The 18,638-nt window shown below is 45.2% G+C and overlaps 1 protein-coding gene and 1 long non-coding RNA gene across 8 annotated transcripts in view; both read right to left on the bottom strand.

Annotated features, from left to right (window-relative positions):
* Positions 1-18,638, bottom strand: part of LOC144096738 (F-box DNA helicase 1-like) — a 289,125-nt gene that overhangs the window by 172,004 nt on the left and 98,483 nt on the right. For all 7 annotated transcript variants that reach the window (XR_013306837.1, XM_077629588.1, XM_077629586.1 and 4 more), the window contains one exon: positions 11,656-11,753. Coding sequence is in view for 6 of the 7 variants with exons in the window: in XM_077629588.1 (XP_077485714.1) it covers positions 11,656-11,753 (98 nt within the window). In the remaining variant the exon portion in view is untranslated. The remainder of the gene's footprint in view (positions 1-11,655; positions 11,754-18,638) is intronic.
* LOC144096740 (uncharacterized) lies at positions 5,214-11,643 on the bottom strand. Its single transcript, XR_013306838.1, has 3 exons — positions 8,875-11,643; positions 7,912-8,036; positions 5,214-6,025 (listed from the first exon to the last, which is right to left on the bottom strand). It is a non-coding gene; the product is annotated as an uncharacterized LOC144096740 (long non-coding RNA).

Raw genomic sequence — 18,638 nt, 5'->3', positions numbered from 1 at the left:
GAACACTTAAGCTCAGCCTTAAAGGGGAATGCAGGGCTAAAATACAGGTTTTCGGAAAAAAACGCGGTTGGATAGCTGGTTTAATGAAGAATATTCCCACCAAGTTTTGTTGTTATATAAGTGTAGAAAAGAAGAAAATTAATTCTTTTCACGAGGCGGTGGTAGGCCATCGAAGGTGTCTATGAACGTTCTTCTCAAGATGCGGCCACAGTGCAGGCAAGAAACCAAACGCGAAGTGAATTCCCACGTTAGAAAGTTTGTTTTCACGCTCTTTAGTCACGGAAGACCTTTTATGGAGAATAAGTAAGGCAACTAATAAAAAGCTAAAAAAAAGAAAGGCATATTTCTGGCCAAGGGAACTGCACAGTGGCTGGCAAACCGAAACAGGAGCTCGTACTGGCAGAAATATACCACGTGACCACCCAACGTTGTTTTTGCGCCATTCGGAGTCGCTCCCGCTCTGGTTACGTTTGACGCTTGCTATCTGTAACCTTTTCTTCCTTCTGTGAGTTTCCTGTGAACAGCGGGTGGCCGGTGGTGTGACCGGAAGATGCTCGCACAGAGGACTGCGACACAAAGAACCTTTGGGAAGCGAAAACGCACCACGAAAGCGAGAGGTCTACACAGCACTGTGCGACCACAAGCAAGTGAGCGTCTGCTTGTGCGTTCGCCGGGCCCAAGCCTGCTGCCGGCGACCGCAGCGAACCCTTCAAGCTCTGATGATGGTTCATCACCCGAATACCAAATTTGCATCAATAAGAACCGTGGAGACTACAGCAGCCTTGGCTGTATCAGAATTTAATGACTGTGCACATAGCATCAAGAGAGTGTTTGACTAGCTTGAACTAGAACACGGAGTCCGGACGATGAAGCACGTCCGGCGAGCAACCCATCAAAGTGTTTCACAAGTGAAGGCAAGGGCGATGGACACCTCTAAAGCTCAAAAAAAAAAAAGAAAAGAAGCCTTGAAGCATTTGCCACAGGGCAGCGTCGTGCTGAAGAGGAGGGCCCGACCTATGGAGCAGGGCACTTTCAATAATTGTTTTTAACCCCAAAATAAAACAGCAAGTTCTGAAATCTTGGAACTCATTTATTTCAGTTTGCAGTTTTTGGGAAAACAAAACCGTTAGGAAAACCATAATTTCCAAAATGCATCTCCAAAAGCTGCTTTGAAGGTGGTTTCTCGACTGAAATTTTCTCAGGAACAAGATAAGGTACTTTTTAGGTCGCTAAATATTTTTAACACAAAATATTTTGAGATCTCTCAAATATGACAAAAAAATTGAGCTCTGTTTTTAGAGTGATAACTTTTTTTTTTACAGATATGGTATAAAAAGCATGCGAATGTCCTTATCTTGCATTATACACCATCTAGAAGATATCTAATCGAAAACTATTAGTATATCTTTATTATTTTCAAAATGATAGTTTTCCTAAGCTGACACACCTGATTGCTCAATATGACAGCTATAAGTTTCTGTTAGAGCTAGGAAGCTGAAATTTTGAATATTGTCTAACTAAAAGATGATACACCATCCCTGAAAATTTAATCTCAATAGGCACAGTATTGCAAAAGTTGACTCCTCAGCATAGCATCCCCCTTTAATCAATTAATACCCATACGTTTGGAATTGGTCATTTCTACTTTACATTCATACGTCACTGGCAGTACTCATACCGCTCCTGGCGCAGTGGTTAGCCAACACGTCACTGCCCTGCTATGGCAGGTGCTGCCACCAATGGGGCTTGTGTGACCACTCATTAGTTGAACTGGAAACTGCCACGGTGGGCAGGTTATACCCTCTTTACACGGGCAGCCTTAACCGCGGTTAAGCTTAACTACAGTTAAGGCGTTTAACCACGGTTAGAGTTAACCGCAGTTCGCCGCGCTTACACACAGTTTAGCCATCTCGGTTAGTGCGACGAAACAGATCATGTGATACTCGTCTCATTGAACTTAAAACGTCGCCTACTCAGACGTATTATTAAACAGGGCTACGTTGAAAAGAACACATAAGAAGAAAAACGTTGTTTCTTGTGCTAAGACCGGGTTGAAAACTTTTTTTCTTTGTGCTTTTGGCTGTCGTTAGCCGAAATCTAAAAATAAGTTCTAAACAATGATCACAGTCGACTTCGTAGCCGACTGCGCGTTCTGCTTTGGCTACTTCAGCCTCTTTTCCCCGTGACTGCTCGCTGCGACGCATCACTGCTCACTGCTATCGTTGTTTATTTTCGTGGCTTTTCTTTCACAGTGAGTGCCGTGCTTGTGTAGTAAAGATCCTTCGGACGTCTTGTGTGTCAAGCCTATGTTGGCCCTTAGCAGCCTTGTCGTGAACGAGGGCGACGCTCAATTTTGGGCTGCATTCGTGGCGCATCAGGCAGCGCTACAACGCCTGCGCGTACAGATGCTGGCGCTGAGCGCTGAAATTGTCATGCTTGAAGAGACGAGGAAGTGACACCGGGGGCGTCCGAAGCTCTTTTTGTTGGCGGCGGCGCACCTGTCCATCCGTGATCTGTCGGCGTACCCGCGCCCAGACTCGTGGTACGAGACGACACTTCCGCACCTTCCGGACAGCGGACTCCGAGAAAACTTTCGGATCAACCGCGGCACATTCCGGTACACGGTGGCTGTTTGTGGAAGCATGAGCCGGCAAGATACCAACATGCGGAAAGCGATTCCGCTGGAGAAACGCGTGGCAATCGGCTTGTACCGCCTCGCAACATCAGCAGAAGACCGGACTGCTGCCAACTTATTTGGCGTCAGCACTGCGTCAGTTAATTTAATATTTCACGAATTTTGCAGCGTGGTTGTGGAGCAGTTGGAAGCACGATTTGTGAATTTCCCAACACCAGCTGAGCTTCACGAGCACAAGTGCAAATTCACAGCAGTCACTGCGTTAATTTATTATTTCGCGAATTTTCCGGCATGGTAGTGGAGTAGTTGGAAGCACGATTTGTGCATTTCCCAACACCAGCTGAGCTTTACGAGCACATGTGTAAATTCACAGCAGCCTGTGGTTTCCCTCAAGGTGTCGGTGCAGTGGATGGCTGTCATATCGAGGTGTGCCACCCCAAAGCTAGAAGCTGCTGAATAATACAATCAGAAGGGGTGGTACAGTGTCGCTCTACTTGCTGTCGTTGGCCACACATACAGGTTCCTATGCACGAATGTTGGGAGCCCTGGTAGGAACAATGACCCGGCACTGTTTCAGAAGTCTCGACTGCCAGCTACTCTGGCTAGTGAGCTGTTCCGACAAGAAACATAGCTCATTAAAGGTGTGGGAGTTGGCAGAATTCTTGGTGATCAAGCTTTCCTCTTGCAGACGCACCTGATGAAGCTGTACCCCTTCCAGGTGCATCTGGGTCCCCCTCACAGACCTTTAACTACCGGCTGCCGAGTGCCAGACGTGTTGTCGAAAACGCTTTTGGATGTGTCAAGGCACGCTTTAGAATGGTGCTGAAGGGCCTTGAGTATGGCATCCACAATGTCAGTTATGTGATCCGTGCTGCTTGTGGGCTGTACAACATTTGTGAGCAGCTTAGTGACCGCTGTGATTCAAGCTAGTTTGGTGTGGTGCAGAGCGCTGATGAAAGACGGCCTCAGCCGGTGTGCACCAGCAACCGGGAAGAGATGTCAGGTGTGGCTGTCGGGGCACCCTGGCCAAGCACCTTGCCTTAAGCTAGAACCCAGTCCGTGGGGAACTCAAGAGCAGCTAAGAAGGACACCTCTACCAAGAGGAAACAGCCCTGAACAGAGCTACACATACATTATTGAAGGAGCAGACACTGGGTTCGGCTCACCTTAAATGGCTACCATTGCACGCACATGATGCATACTCCTTACTGGGGTGAAGGTTATGAGGGTTACAACTAGTGTAATTTTCGTAATCTACATGTTCTTCATAAAATAGGTTTGGTTTATGGAGTTTTAACGTTCCAAAGCGGCTTGGGCTATGAGTGATGCCGTAGTGGAGGGCTGCAGAATTTTCAGCCACATGGTGTTCATTAACATGCACTGACATTGCACAGTACACGAGTGTCTTGCTTTACACCTCCATTGAAAAGCTGCCGTCGTGGCCAGGCTTTCAGAAAATAGTCTTGCATTATATAGCTAATGTTAATTATTGGTTCTTGTTAAACTACAAAACGAAGTGCTTCGTACCAACTACTAGTATTCCTATGACAAACAAACCTTCACCTACATGCAACCATCTCTAATGAACTAATAATGAAGATTTCATTACTTCCTGTAAACAAATCTCTTTCTTCAAACAGTTTTGCTCACAGACGATAGTGAAATGCCAGCATGAGCTTTCCATTTTTATATGATTCATTCTTGTTGAGGACTGCTGTTTATGTTGCTGTTTCATTGCCATTGTACCACCTTTTTCATTGTTGTGTTTGTGTCACATGGTCTGTGTATTGGTAGCTATTCTATCACTTGCAGTTTGCTTATAATTTTTGTGTATAACTGGCCATCGTCTTGCCACATTGCCAATCAGCAACTTGTTGGTACCTTGCCAAGCAGTACAAGCTTTTAGTCTTGCACTCCTACTTCTGAAAGCAGAAGTACTTGCTGAGGCGTTAGTTGGTTCATCATAAAGTTGAATGGCACAAAGGAACAAACACAGGAAGACACAGCAGTGGTGCTTTTTCTGTCTATGTGTCTTCCTGTGCTTGTTCCGTTGCGCCATTTACCTTTATTCTAAAAGCAGTATAGTGAATGAAAGGCATTCACTATATAGACCTTTTCAATAAGGGCCCCCTGGGTATCAACATATTTTTTCGCTACGCTGTTGCATGCTCCCGATGCTAGCCCAATGGAAGCGGATACCTCTGACCAAAAAAGCTGTTGGTACTTACAATCATATTACAGTGAACATTTTATATCTAGTTGAAGATTAAGCAATAGTTGCGAGAAATTTTTTCCTTTTGCTCATGAAGGTAACGAAATCATGTCGGTCGCAGGAGGAAACTTCATATTTTTGCACACATTCCGCACACAAAGCAAACACAAAAATGTGGCGCATATGTGACCCAATGGTGAGAGCGTTGAAAGACTTGCAGTGTGATAAATTTCATTACATTTCCATCCCAACTCATTAAACCAAGGTATGCTTTCTGTGAACAATTTCATGTCATTACTATTTTGCTGTTGTCAAAATATCCCACTGTTCTATAACTTGCCCCCCCCCCCCCAAGACATCCAGTTATGTTGCAAGAAACATATCAGCCTCGTAGCAAACAGTTCCTGGTGAACATGCAACAGCCATTGGTTCTGAGTGGAGAAGCAGGTGGAGTGTTACTGCGACAGCAGCAGCAATGTACTTGCAACAGACTTGTTTGGTTATTGCACTTGTGTACCCCTGCAGTGTATGCATGGGCTCTGTTAATAATTAATACTGCAAGCTACTACGGTAGCCAGCCCGCACAATACAATTCACTGTTTAAAACACAATACAAAACTTTCAGCAGTAAAAGACCTTTCATCTCATCACATGCTGTAATATCAAATAACTTCCAGCTGTTTTCATCACTCTTTATTGGGTGAGTCATTATTTTCTTTGTTATCTAGAAATTTTGCAAGAAGTTGCACCATGCTTGCATTTATGGCATTCGCTTCCTTCTGGAGGCACACCATTATTTTGCGCATTTTGTGTGCCTTGCGGTCGGCCTTTGCTGCTGCCTCGCTTTCTCCTTTATGGACGGCAACTAGCTGCTCTATAGCAGATCCTTGTCGCTTGCGGCGCCTCTTTTGGGGTTCCCTTTTTTTGGCGCTTGTGCCAGCACCGGCACTGCTGCTTGCCCCTGCTGTGGCACTGCTGCTTCCGCCAGCACTGGCTCTGCTTGTGTCGCCGCTGCTGTTGCCTGTGCTTTGCTGTACAGGTACTGCAGCACTGGCACTGCAAAATGGGGAGCTGGCCGCAAGTTGTGAGAGGTCGTCTCTTCTGCTTCCTTCGGGCAGGCTGTCCTCCCATGACAGGAGCACTTCTGAGCCGTCCGGTGCCTCATTGACAACTGGCAGCTCCACATGATGAAACATACAAGACAACATGTTATCATCTCAGAAAAGAGAGCAATCATCCGCTTCAATAGAAAAACACGAACTTGTGATGGCCAAACTGGAAAGAAGGCAGCGGTTCAAATTTTTGTTTTTCTGAACATAACTAAATAGATATATGAAAATCCAGACATGGACATCAGCATTTCCTAGCCCCAACTTTCACATGAACCAATGGGTTCAGTTCAGTTTTTTCCTGAATACTGTTGCGGAGTGCGATCGCCTTCCTTTAGGTTTATGTGACTCGAAATATTTTGTGAAGGAGTTGGAGAATTTTTGTACGGCTCCTAGTGTTGGTGTTGTGATGAATGTTGAATTTTATGTCCTTTAAGTGACTTGTGGCTGTTGCGGCTAATGGTTTTACGGCTTTTATAATTGTGCGCCACTCCTGCTTGGGCCATAGTTTTGGCTCGCAGTATGTACAAATAAATAAATGAATGATCAGCTGAACAAGGCAGTATACCAAACTGATAAATGTCAATAACAAGCAATATGTTAAACATTTGCAAGCATGTGGGGCATGGTTGACCAAGGGTAAACCCAGATGATGGGGGTTGAGTTGAACAGAAGTACATGGAAGGTGAGATGCGAACTCTGGCACATCTAGGCGCTGCGATTTGAAGACGCAAGTGCCATTTCCGCTCCCCACTGTCATTAATGCCCATGGTTGTGGGAGTAGCTTACTCTACATCCCCCCCCCCCCCAAATGTGTCCAATGGTTCGAAAGGAAGGATTGCTGGGTCAGTTGATTCATCATTCAAGGCTTAAAAACAGCACGAAAAATGGGATGATACAGAAAGAAGGAATATACAGCCCTGAACCTGCAAATGAGTGTATTTTATGTGAAATGACAATAAATACAGAAAGCATGCACAAAGAGCTCATAGACAAAAACTTAATACAATACAGATATTACTAATATACTTCGAACGAAGACAGTGCAAAAAAGGTCAAACAACAGAAGAGGACACGACACAAAGAACGCTTCTCTTGTGTGGTTGTCCTTTTTTAAGCTGTCGTTCATTCCAAGTATGAATCACCAACTAGCCCACCACTTTGTTTTATTGAATTACTTGGACATTACAGATATCACAGAGAAATTTATTATCTCTTTGCTACTTCCCTTCAGTGTTCCTGTAGAGAAACAACAGTTCGCAATAACAGCTTATGATCCACAGGTTGCTGTATTACTCCACTGTATTCAAGCCCAGTTGCTAATAGAATCAATGGACGAAGATGAGTATCTACAAGAGAAGGATGAAGGTGAGGCTGCATGTGCACAGGTGTGAAAGATGAATTGTCATACAGCACTAGCAATATTAATATATCACGCAAATAAAGGCACCGAAATTCTGGTGCGTACCATAACTTCATTTTACTAGAGATTTAAGTCGTATCCATCCGCAGTGTGTGCCTTTTGACATGATTCCCACCCGAAATAAAAAGGACGTAACCTAAACCAGCAATGCACATTGAACTCCCTGTACAACAAAGAGGTCTTTTCTCTGGCATGGTAACATTAAGCATATGGGGAGACAACCAGCTAACTACCGATATGTAGAATTGCTAGAAAAAAACAAGGATTTATGGACGAGCAGTGGGAGTTGCTTGGCTAGTTGGTTCACGTTTCATGACAAAGAACAACAGCACAAGGCAAAAATGTAGACGTGGAGGCCAGTGCCCATGTTTGTGGGAGTGGCTTACACAACTGCTCGGGTCTGTTCTTTATTACCTATTGTTGGCCAGCATTTTATAATGAGTATAAGTTCCGCACTGAGAAATGAGCAGCAATAGAATTCTGAAGTGATCTGAACGACAGATTACATGCAATGGTATAAATCACAAATTACCTCTAAACTTTCCTCGACTCGCCCATCATCGTTGATGGGAAGGCAGCCGAGGAAACTGGAGCTGCCAGTAGAAAATCCATGAGACACCAGGTGACCCAGTTGAAGTGCCTGTCCATCTCAGCTGCCTGGACAAAAATGATGTGAACTATTAAATGTGTTGCTAAAAAAAACATTTGAAGATTGTGATCACAGCATTTCTCTCAGTGGATTAAGCTTCACTGCACACATTCTCAATGCAAGAATAAAATTTCATAGATAAGTGTCTAATGCATATGCACAGGTACTGCTGAAATTAATGCATGCAATTTACATTTGCAATATGGCTAAACTACATCCTGCTAGTTGCTGCTTTGCAATTGAAGCCACGACTGTGCATTATGGTTCAACTATTGTCATTCTAGCAATATCTTACTTGGTTAATTTCTAGATTTATTTCTTTCATATATCCTTCCCAGGCTGCACTGTGTATACTACTTCACAAATGCTGCTAGTACACAGTGAAGCCTGGTAAAGAAATATGAAATAAATCAAGAAATTCAATTAACTACATTGTTGCTCTAGCAGGTGGCCAGAAATAGCGACGCGTACAGCAATGCTGTCAGCACCGCAGCTCGCAATTTGCAAATAAAAACGACGAACAACACGTGTGTAACGAGGAAGACGAAGTTTGCATGCAGCTCCGTGCACGCGTGCACGAGCGGAGATTCTAAGTGCTGCGTATGCTGCTCCTGCCTGAGGACATTACTCTCGAGTCGTTACTACCTCAGCAATGCATTCTCAAGATCGTTTTCGACACTCCAGAACTGTGCGACGACGGCGAAGAGAATCGATCGACGCGTTGCTCCAGCGACAACACATGCTACTGTCGCACATGCGAGGCTGACGTAAGCAGTTAAGCTGCACTATGAAAACAGCGCCAAGAACCCGATAGTACGAGCATCGTTCGGTAAAGGTCGCACTTACCGGTATTTCTTGTTGACGTTTTCCATTTTCAGCTTCACTTGTTTGCTGGTGTATGGGCCTTGTCCCGGCAGCAGCCCGGCATTCAGTTCTGCTACAATCACAGCATATATCCGAGCGTTGCGCGTGTTACCGCGTCAGATCCGTGTCAGATGTGTATCAGGGCCGTATCAGGGCCGCGGTTGTTGAATCAAGCCAGATGACACAACTCTGGGAGGACGAGTCGTTCGATGTTGCTGCTGCCACGGGCGCCGCCATCTTGTCGGTTAAGTAGCAAACGGTGGTCAGCAAGCTCGGTTTGGGTAACTGTGGTTAGGTGGCGTAACTGCAGTTTCGTCTGCCGTGTGAGCGCGGCTGACTATAGTTACGGGGAACCGTAGTTACCTTAACTGTGGTTAAGGTCGCCCGTGTAAATGCGGTATTATGATGGCACCACAATGTCACATGACCTGGGTTGCTACCAGGTCAAGCAGGCTTGAGACAAAGTTAAGCGCACTAAAAAGTTTCACTTGCTTATGTTCACCGTCTCTTCATATCTGGCAGCTCTGAGACACCTCCTCATCTGCCAAGTCTCACATCAGTGGGCTACAAAGCTCTGGCTTCAATGGGGCTTGCTCACTGTAAATGGCCCCCAAAGTAGAGGCACCCCATGCACTCAGGAGGTGTTGGCTTCATGTGCTGTACTTGTGGCATTGCCACCAGTCACCGGTGTATGGTGTGGTGAAGGTGCTGAGGGTCCAACAAATGTTTACAGCGCTGGCATGAAAGGCACGTAAAATAAAGGAGATCAGCCCCACAGCAGTTGCCGCCACATGTCACTCCTTCCTCTCTGTCTATGGGTCACACCCTGCGCATTTTAACTCTGGCTTCCCCATCAGGAAGCAGGGGCAGTGTTGGGCACATCGTCAGGAGCTGACTGCATGCCTTCTTCTTGGCCATCTACTGCACCCAGTTACAGGGCATGAATGCACTTTGACAAGTTCACTATAGAAGCAAATTTTGTGGGCTAATAATGCAACTGTACGAGAAGACACATGGGAGCACTTGAATCCTCATTCGTCCTCAGGAGCAACTTTGCGCCCTATTTTTCCCTTTATATCGTTTTAAGCATACAGACACTTGCTAGGCTTTTAGTTTTTTCAAAAAGCAAGTTTCTTGGACAACCTTTTGTGGTACTGCAGTGACAGTATGAGCGTCTGCGACGTTGGCTTTCGCCTGTGTGCAGAAGGCTCGCATGTTTGATCCTTGCCCACAGGAGCCCCTGAGAGCAGCACAACAGCTTTTTGAAATTCCAATAGCATGCTTCTGTGCATTGCGAAAACTCCTAGGAACAGAAGTCGGGTCGTGCGCCCTACTGAAAGCTGTGCACGTGCACATGGCGAGCAGCAGCTTGGCACAGCTGCCCTGGCAGGACTGCAAAAGAGATGATCTCAGACGGATCTTGATAACCTCTGAGTGGGACGAAGAAAATGGTGAAATAACCTGCAAATGGTCCAGTTGCAGCAGTCCTTCCTTCAGGCAATCGCTGATGTGGAAGCTGAGGAAAGTGGGCAGGTGCTGGCGGTCCCTCTGCACTTATGTGCACAAGTTGGCCCACAACCGAAAGAGGTAAGCAAGGCATCAGCACCCTGCTAGCTATCTCAACTGTGTAGGCGCATGGTGGCTGCTTGTACCACCAAGCATGAGTGCCTTCACTACAAGACATGCCAGGAATGTGCAGGAAAGACATTCCAGAAGGCACCAGCGCTGCAGTCGTGAGTTGCGCCTCCAAAACAGGCAGTGCCACCATGGTCAACGAATTTTCACAGCACAGGAAATGCAGACCAAACTGCAGAGCACAGCTTGAGCACTGGAAACCATGAGAATAACGGTGGGACTTGCCTCTGTGTGGGGAATATCATACAAGTTCTTGCAGCAGAGTGAAAGACAGCACATGAGGTAAACATGAACCAGCTAGCTGTTGGCTTGTGGAACATTTACGGAAAAGACTTATGTATCTAGACACTCTGCACACAGGTTTGGGGAAGCTGTGCTCGGCAAGAGCAGCAACATGAGCTGGCGCAACACCTGCATTACTGCTGCTGTTCACACGAAGGTGTGGGTGCAAAAGCTTACCTTCAACTTCATACCGATGTGCGCTTGCACGAAACACCCGTCGGATACATCACTCCAGTCGCTTGATATAGCCTCTTGCAGGTTACAAAAATGGGATGGTTCCTTTCAGAAAGATGTTTCACCTTCCTAGGGACACCATTTATGGGCTAATATCCCATAGCAATGAGCAGCAGAAGACCACCAATAGACGCCTTTCCTTCCGGCTCACGCACATCAGTGGGGGACCTTTCCTGGCACAGAAATGGTTGCATAGCAGCGCTGAACGCAAGCACACGGTAGAGGCGCTTGGCGGGTACATGGTGACCCTGAGAGTACCCGACGGAAGATCAAATGAATGTTGTGCAATGGTGCCCCTGCCCCCAACGCAGCTATGGACGCCCAGGTGTGGCTCCACCATGTGGTTGAGCAACACCTCTTCAGAGGTGTGTCAGTGACCACGCCCTATAACCATTTCAAGGCACAGTGCTGGAGAGATGCTGCCTGGCTTCCCGGCAGTTGTTGCTCTATGCACGCATCTGTCTATGAGGATGCATCTCGGGCCCCTATAATCTATCAAGTAAAACACAATTTTGAAACAATTCGCTGTATCCATGTTCAGCTTGTCAAGGTTCGACTGCTGTTATGCAGTTAATTACTGGTTGAATGCAATGTGCCCCAAAGATGACTTACCTGCAAAGGCCACGATGCGCACCACATCACCGGGCGAGAGCTCATGGTTGATGATGCGCATCTGCTCGTAGGTGAAGCGGAGCCGCTGTCCTGGTTCCCTGCACGCCAGGCAGTGATTGTGAGGCAACTGCAGTAGTTGGTGCACACCACACACAACAACATGACAAGGACATAAAGCCGTTTTTCTGCCTAGACTTCCGTCATGATGAAGATGAAGGAACATGAAGGACGGACAGGATGTTGCAGACAAGCGCTAGCTCGCAACTGAGGTTCATTGCTTTATCAAGGTTTACCACAATTGAGGTCACCTCCCAGCAGGCATTCCCTACTGCACTAAATGCCCCCCGTTGCAGGAAAATTGTACGATCTGATGAGCTCCAAACAGTGTGTCAGCCACATCTAAAATATAGCTCAATTTTCAGCTACACTCCCATTTCGATCTTTTGAACAATTCACACAGATAACCGTTATGCAACATGGCCATCAATACTCATAGGAGCCGTGCCTTGTGTCAGCCGTAGCCATCTTTACATCTCCTTCACTTGATGTCTGCAGCATTGTTCCCTGCTTCTCACTGTAATCTACAACATCATCAGAAATCAGAGGAGCATTACTGAGTCAATTCCGATATGTAGTAATCTTCCTCTCACTTCCTACCAAACTTCTGATATATGGTTCTTGTAAACCAGCGCAATGGCTCGAAGCCAAACAGGGAAGGGACAAAACACAGCGCTGTGTTTTGTCCCTTTCCTGTTTGGCTTTGAACCGTTGTGCTGGTTTACAAGAACCCAGTCTGACCAACTTGCCCACCAGTTCATGTTGTCCTGATATATATTTGATATTGGGGAATCTGGAGTTGGGCTAGTTGGTGATCTTTACGGCATGGATCCACCTCACTTGTCTGTGCAGGGAGGCTAATTCTGATCAGCAACCTTTTACACCATGAAACACAACAGGCTCACCAACCAATGTAGTGTATGAAATTCCTCTTATGCATGGCTGCACAAACAACTGGCAGGTATGAAATTCTGGCTACATCAGTATCTGATGTGGGTGTGGGCCTATAATCCACAATGTCTTCGTCCACAGAGGATAGAGGGGACCACGTGGCAAGCTTAGCTATGGAGGCATTCAGGGCCTTTGCGGCAGCATTCCCTCTATGAACCCAGGATTCAATTCATAAGGAAGAAGCTCTGGGACTTTGTGCACACTGAAGAAACCCTGATGAAAAGTATTATCCATAACCACAGCGCAACGAACGGGACGTAGAAGAAGGACACAGGCAGGGACACAACACAGCGCTGACTCACAACTGAAAATATTTATTAGCTGCCAGCCGGAATAAGTACCCGACTGGTGGCCAGAAATAGAAAGCAATGCACACAAGTCACAAATATAAAAAACTCGAAATAAAGCACACACACGTAAGCATTCGCAGTCAAAGTACCGTTTTTCTTTTTCTGATAGCGACAGCGAAGGATAAAAAGAAAAAAGTTGCCGTAGTGCCATATCTGCATCAGGTCTCGCACAACCTGAAGAGAGTTCGAAAGCATGTGGGTGTTGATGTTGTGTTTTCAGCACCTATTCTATTGTCCAGCCTGGTGAAGAAAGTTAATTCGGCCAACAGTGAACCACGCGGCTGCTTGAAAAGGCATGCAAAACAATTTGTCCCCTGCCAGGAGGGAGTCATCTACTCTTTGCCGCTATCATGTGGGAAGCAGTACATCGGCCAAACCGGGCGATGTATCAATGAAAGATTAAAGGAGCATGATTATAATGTCTCACGTGGCCCCATAGTAGGCCACATAAAAAAACACCGCAGAAACTGCAAAAATGATGATGATGATGACGAAGATGATATCGATGCCTGCAAGCCGCCACTTGCTGACAAGAGAAATTATAGAAGCACACATGATAGCAAGGCTCCCGGAAGAATGTATAAGCGCACCCTCCGTATCTCTGTCAGAAAAAGTAAAACAATACCTCGACTGCGAATGCTGACACGTGTGTGCTTTATTCCGAGTTTTTTTATATTTGTGACTTGAGTGCATTGCTTTCCATTTCTGGCCGCCAGTCGGGTACTTATTCCGGCTGGCTGCTAATAAAGATTTCAGTTGTGAGTCAGCGCTGTGTTGTGTCCCTGCCTGTGTCCTTCTTCTATGTCCCGTTCGTTGCGCTGTAGTCATGGAATATCGAAACCAACTCGCCCAACGACTTACCCTGTCGAAAAGTATAAACTGCTATTTGACAAAGTTCTGTATTGAAACAAACTTTACGCATATGAAAGCTTGCAGGATCATGTAATCCCATTTGAAAGGTATGAGACAAATTCCAACAGTATTCAATGACGTAAAAACGAAAAAGTTGAAAGAAAGCTATCCATTCTTGCGTCCAACATCCAAAGCCTGATAAACAAAGATGACAGGCTGTGTGCTTTCACTGAATGCTGTGGTGCTAATAATGTCCTTGGCACAGAAACTTGGCACAGAAAACACAAATTCTTTTATCACGACATATCACCCCTACTCAGACACAACCCGAAGAAGTTTTGGAGGGTAGTAAATCCCAAGCCCTCTGCAACAAATTTCATACAAATTTTTAAGGACAGCGAGCTCCTTTCAGCATCACAGGCAGCAATAAAATTTAATTCGTTTTTTAGTTACGTGTTCACTCAGGAGATGCCAATCACTCTTGATCTGAACCCCAGTTTAGTGCCGCCATGAACACCGTAATCTCATCATCACTCAAGAAGGGACAGAAAATGCTACTGACCGACTGCAAAACTAATTCGTCTCCTGGTCCTAATGATATATGCCCTAAACTGCTGAAGTTAACAAAACTGGTTATATCTCACATTTCTGCAGCCTTGATTCAGCAATCTCTTGACAATGGCTGCGTACCAGACTCGTGGAAGCTTGCTAGCATTGCCCCTATCTTTAAATCAGGTGACCCATCTGTACCATCAAATTACAGACTCATCTGCTTAACTCGTGCACCTTGCAAACTACTAGAATATATCATATCATCTGCCATAAAGGAGTACTTAACTGAGAACAGCTTTTTTCCCCAAATCAGCATGGCTTTCCATGTAGTCGTTCCTGTTAAACACAGTTGTTTGAATTAATAACCAACCTTCATTATGCTGTCCATGCTTCATTAAAAATTGATAATGTATTTATTGATAAGGTACCTCATACATGTTTATTATTGAAATTGAACAGTCTCAGCATTAACAAGAATATCATCATTTGGATTGCCCACTTTCTTGCCAACCATTATCAATATGTCCATGTGAATGGCCGTTGTTCTTCACCAACTTTGGTAAAATCTGGCGTGCCACAGGCTCAGTACTTGGACTGATTCTGTTTTTGATCTACATTAATGACATAAATAACACCCTTACTTCCATTAGTAGATTATTTGCTCACGACTGTGATATTGTTTATCGGCAGATTAGCAACACTGATGATGCTAACTCGTAATAAGAGAGTAATCACTCATTGGCATCCACCCACGCGCAGCCATACAGCTACAAAGGAAAGCTAAACAACTTTTTCATAAACTTCGCAGTTAAAGAAAAATTTGTCCGGTCCAGGATTCGAACCCGAGACCACCGCTACACCTGAGCAGTCGCTCTACCAACTTAGCTAACTGGGACAACATGCTTATGGTAGGGCGAGAGCGGATTGATCAATAACTCGAAATTACAAGTTTACTCCACATTGGGGGCTTCCACTAAACATTTGACCAACAATGCTGTCTTCGCAGGCAGATCATGACAGAATCGTGGTTTGGTGTGAACAGCGGCAAAAGCAAATTAATGTTTCTCAAACAAAGATTATAACATTTATCACCAATTCAAAGTCACAAAATCATTGATAGAGAGATGTTGGTCGGATGGTTACTGATAGTCACGAAGTGAACAAGAGAGGGAAAACCTTAGGGTGCTTGCCAACGTTTCGACAAGAGGACTGGGCAAAGCGTTCATTATTGGCGGGGATTAAATAGGGTCACCTCTCCAAGGAGAAAGGCCTTCCTCAGGCCTTCCAGCTCGGAGTGATCATCATCGTCAGCCTGACTGCACCCACTGCAGGGCAAAGGCCTCTCCCATCAACCCTGTCCTATGTCAGCTGTAGCCACCGTGTCCCCGTAAAAACTTAACGTCATCCGCCCACCTATCTTTCTGCCGCCCCCTGCTACGCTTGCGTTCTCTTGGAATCCACTCCGTTACCCTCAAGGACCAGCGGTTATCTTGCCTTTGTGTTACATGCCCTGCCCAAGCCCATTTCTTCCTCTTGATTTCGACTAGGATGTCATTAATACGCGTTTGTTCCTTCACCCACTTTGCCCGCTTCCGGTCTCTTAACGTTACACCTATCATTCCTCTTTCCATGGCTCACTGCATTGTCCTTAACTTAATTCGTTAGGATAGATGCTTGACTTAAGCTGAACCCTTTTCGTTAGCCTCCACGTTTCTGCCCCCTAGGTGAGTACCGGTAAGATAGAGCTGTTGTATACTTTTCTCTTGAGGGATATTGGTAACCTTCTATTCATGATCTGAGAGAACCTGGCAAATGCGCTCCACCCCCATTCTTATTCTTTTCATTATTTCTCTCATGATCCGGATCAGGGGCCACTACGTGCCCTAAGTAGACGGATTCCCTCACCACTTCCAGTACCTCACTACTAATTGTGAACTACTGTTCCCTTACGAGAGTTTTGAACATTGCTTCGGTTTTCTGTATGTTAATTTTTGCCCACTGCTGTGCTTTAACTCGTTGATCATGCTTTGCAGTTAATGACTTAGCAAGGCAATGTCATCAGCAAATCGCAAATTACTTAGGTATTCTCCATTTACTCTTACCCCAACTGTTCCCAATCCAGGCCTCAGAACACCTCCTGTAAACAGGTAAATAGCGTTGGCGAGATCGTGTCGCCCTGCCTCACGCCCTTCCATATTGGAATTTTATTGCTGACTTTATCCAGAACTATGGTAGGTGTGCATTGGTTGCAGATATCTTCTAGTATTTTCACATAAGCATCTTCTGCATCCTGGTTCTGCAATGCTAAGCCCTAACTAACATGGTTTTAGATGTGGTTATTTATCCATCACCTGGCTTACTGAATTAACACATGATCTAGCGAGTGCATGGGCTGCTCTGTTGATGCCATCTTCTTGGGTTTTTGAAAAGCTTTTGAACTAGTACCTCATCACTTATTGCTTGAAAAACTTTCGTTGTATCATATTAATGACTTAGTTATTTTCTGGATTAAAGATATGTATGTTCTACACGTCAGCATGTAGTTATTAACAATGAAAAATCTTATGAAGTTGATGCAACATCAGGGGGGTCCACTCTGGGTCCAGTGCTCTCTTCCCATGTGCACCTGTTTCCAAGTGATTGTGCGATTTATTAGGCTATTTCTAATCAACAGGACTGTGCCATTTTATAACATGAACATGAGTTTAAGAGTGCAGTTGAGTGGTGTACCAGCTGGGGTATGAATTTGAATTTTCAAAAAACAGTGTACTTGTCATTTACAAAAAAAGCGATCCGCCCTTGTGTACAAGTATTTAATAAGCACGACAGAGCTAGTTCCTGTGCACGAGTACAAATGTCTTGGTGTGATCTTTACCCCCCCCCCCCAATTTATCATGGCGCTGCCATATTGAAACAATTACAGCCCACTTGTGCAAGACATTAGGTTTGCTGCGTCGGAATAGTAAATGATTTCCTTCAGGAATTAAGCAGCTATTACACACAACATAAACAGTAACATCTCGTTGATACCACTTTAGAAAACTGCGGGAAAAACGTATTATCCAGGAAAACATATGGCTGAAACCTCCTAATTTTGAGAAATGTAACTATTCAATGAGGTACAAAGACATTTGAGATTAACAATTCTTGGCACAAGATCTCAACAAATATTTTTATAGTGCTCACAGAATTCAAACCGTGTTCGCACTGTCTTAAACACGGAAGGAACTTCGTAACACATCCAGTCCGTCGACGGGAGTTACGAAAGTAACCAAAATAACTTCCTCTTAATTTTCAGATGCTTTGCCCTTTTGCACCACAGTATTGCGGGGAAGCCACCATGCCAGCTGATTGTCGCGATGTTTTTAAGCGTATTGCTGTATTGACTGTTGCGTATATCAGAGAAAATAAAAAAAATTCCCTCCGCCTCACCGTCCGGTCATTAGCACTAAAATTTGCACTAAAATTTGCACAAAGGTGGCATTTGGCAGTCAGTTCTGTTTTACATTACGTTTGGGTGGAGTACTTGCTTGATTCAGTCAAAATTAGTCGGAAATCTTCATCGTCTATGGGAACGGAAAACCAAAACTGTGTGCTTTCGCAGTAATGACGCCGGTAGCGCCATCATGCGCCCTCCAGATGAATGAGCACTCTACAGTGCAGGGATGTTGCGGAGAAACTCAAGGTAGAAACGCAAGGTACAGGGGGAGGGGCAGTTGGATGTTTTTTTGTGCTCATTTTTGATGAAATAGCCGAGAAAGCACTTTTAAGCCAACTGTGCACTGCTTTCTCCCCCTTGCGTTTCACCGCAGCCTCAATGGTAGAGTCTCATTCCTTCAGCGGGCACAGATGGCACTACGGGTACGGCTGCTGCGAAACCTTGACACTTCGGTCCGCTGTCACCGCAGACGATCGAGATTTTCGATTAACTCTGACCGAATCAGGCAAGTACCCTATGCTAACTAAGTTTAGAACAAAACTAACCGCCAAATGCAACTTTTGTGCGAAATTAAGAGCCCGAACAAGCAAGCGCTTGGACTGGGAGAATATTTTTTAGATTTTCTCTGATTGACGCAACAGTCAGTAGGTCATAGATGCTTCACCCCCATGCCCTTATGCAGCCGCCTCACCGTTTCTCCTCTTCATGTTGTATCCTCATAAGAAGGGCTCTCTCGAATGCAAGCACACCATTTTTATTTTTGTTGCTGTTGTTGTTGGTGG

This window comes from Amblyomma americanum, chromosome 7, assembly GCF_052857255.1.
Source record: "Amblyomma americanum isolate KBUSLIRL-KWMA chromosome 7, ASM5285725v1, whole genome shotgun sequence".
NCBI classification, from domain to species: Eukaryota; Metazoa; Arthropoda; class Arachnida; order Ixodida; family Ixodidae; genus Amblyomma; species Amblyomma americanum.
Note: the sequence above shows the minus strand (reverse complement) of the source record. Positions and strands in the feature narration are given on the sequence as shown.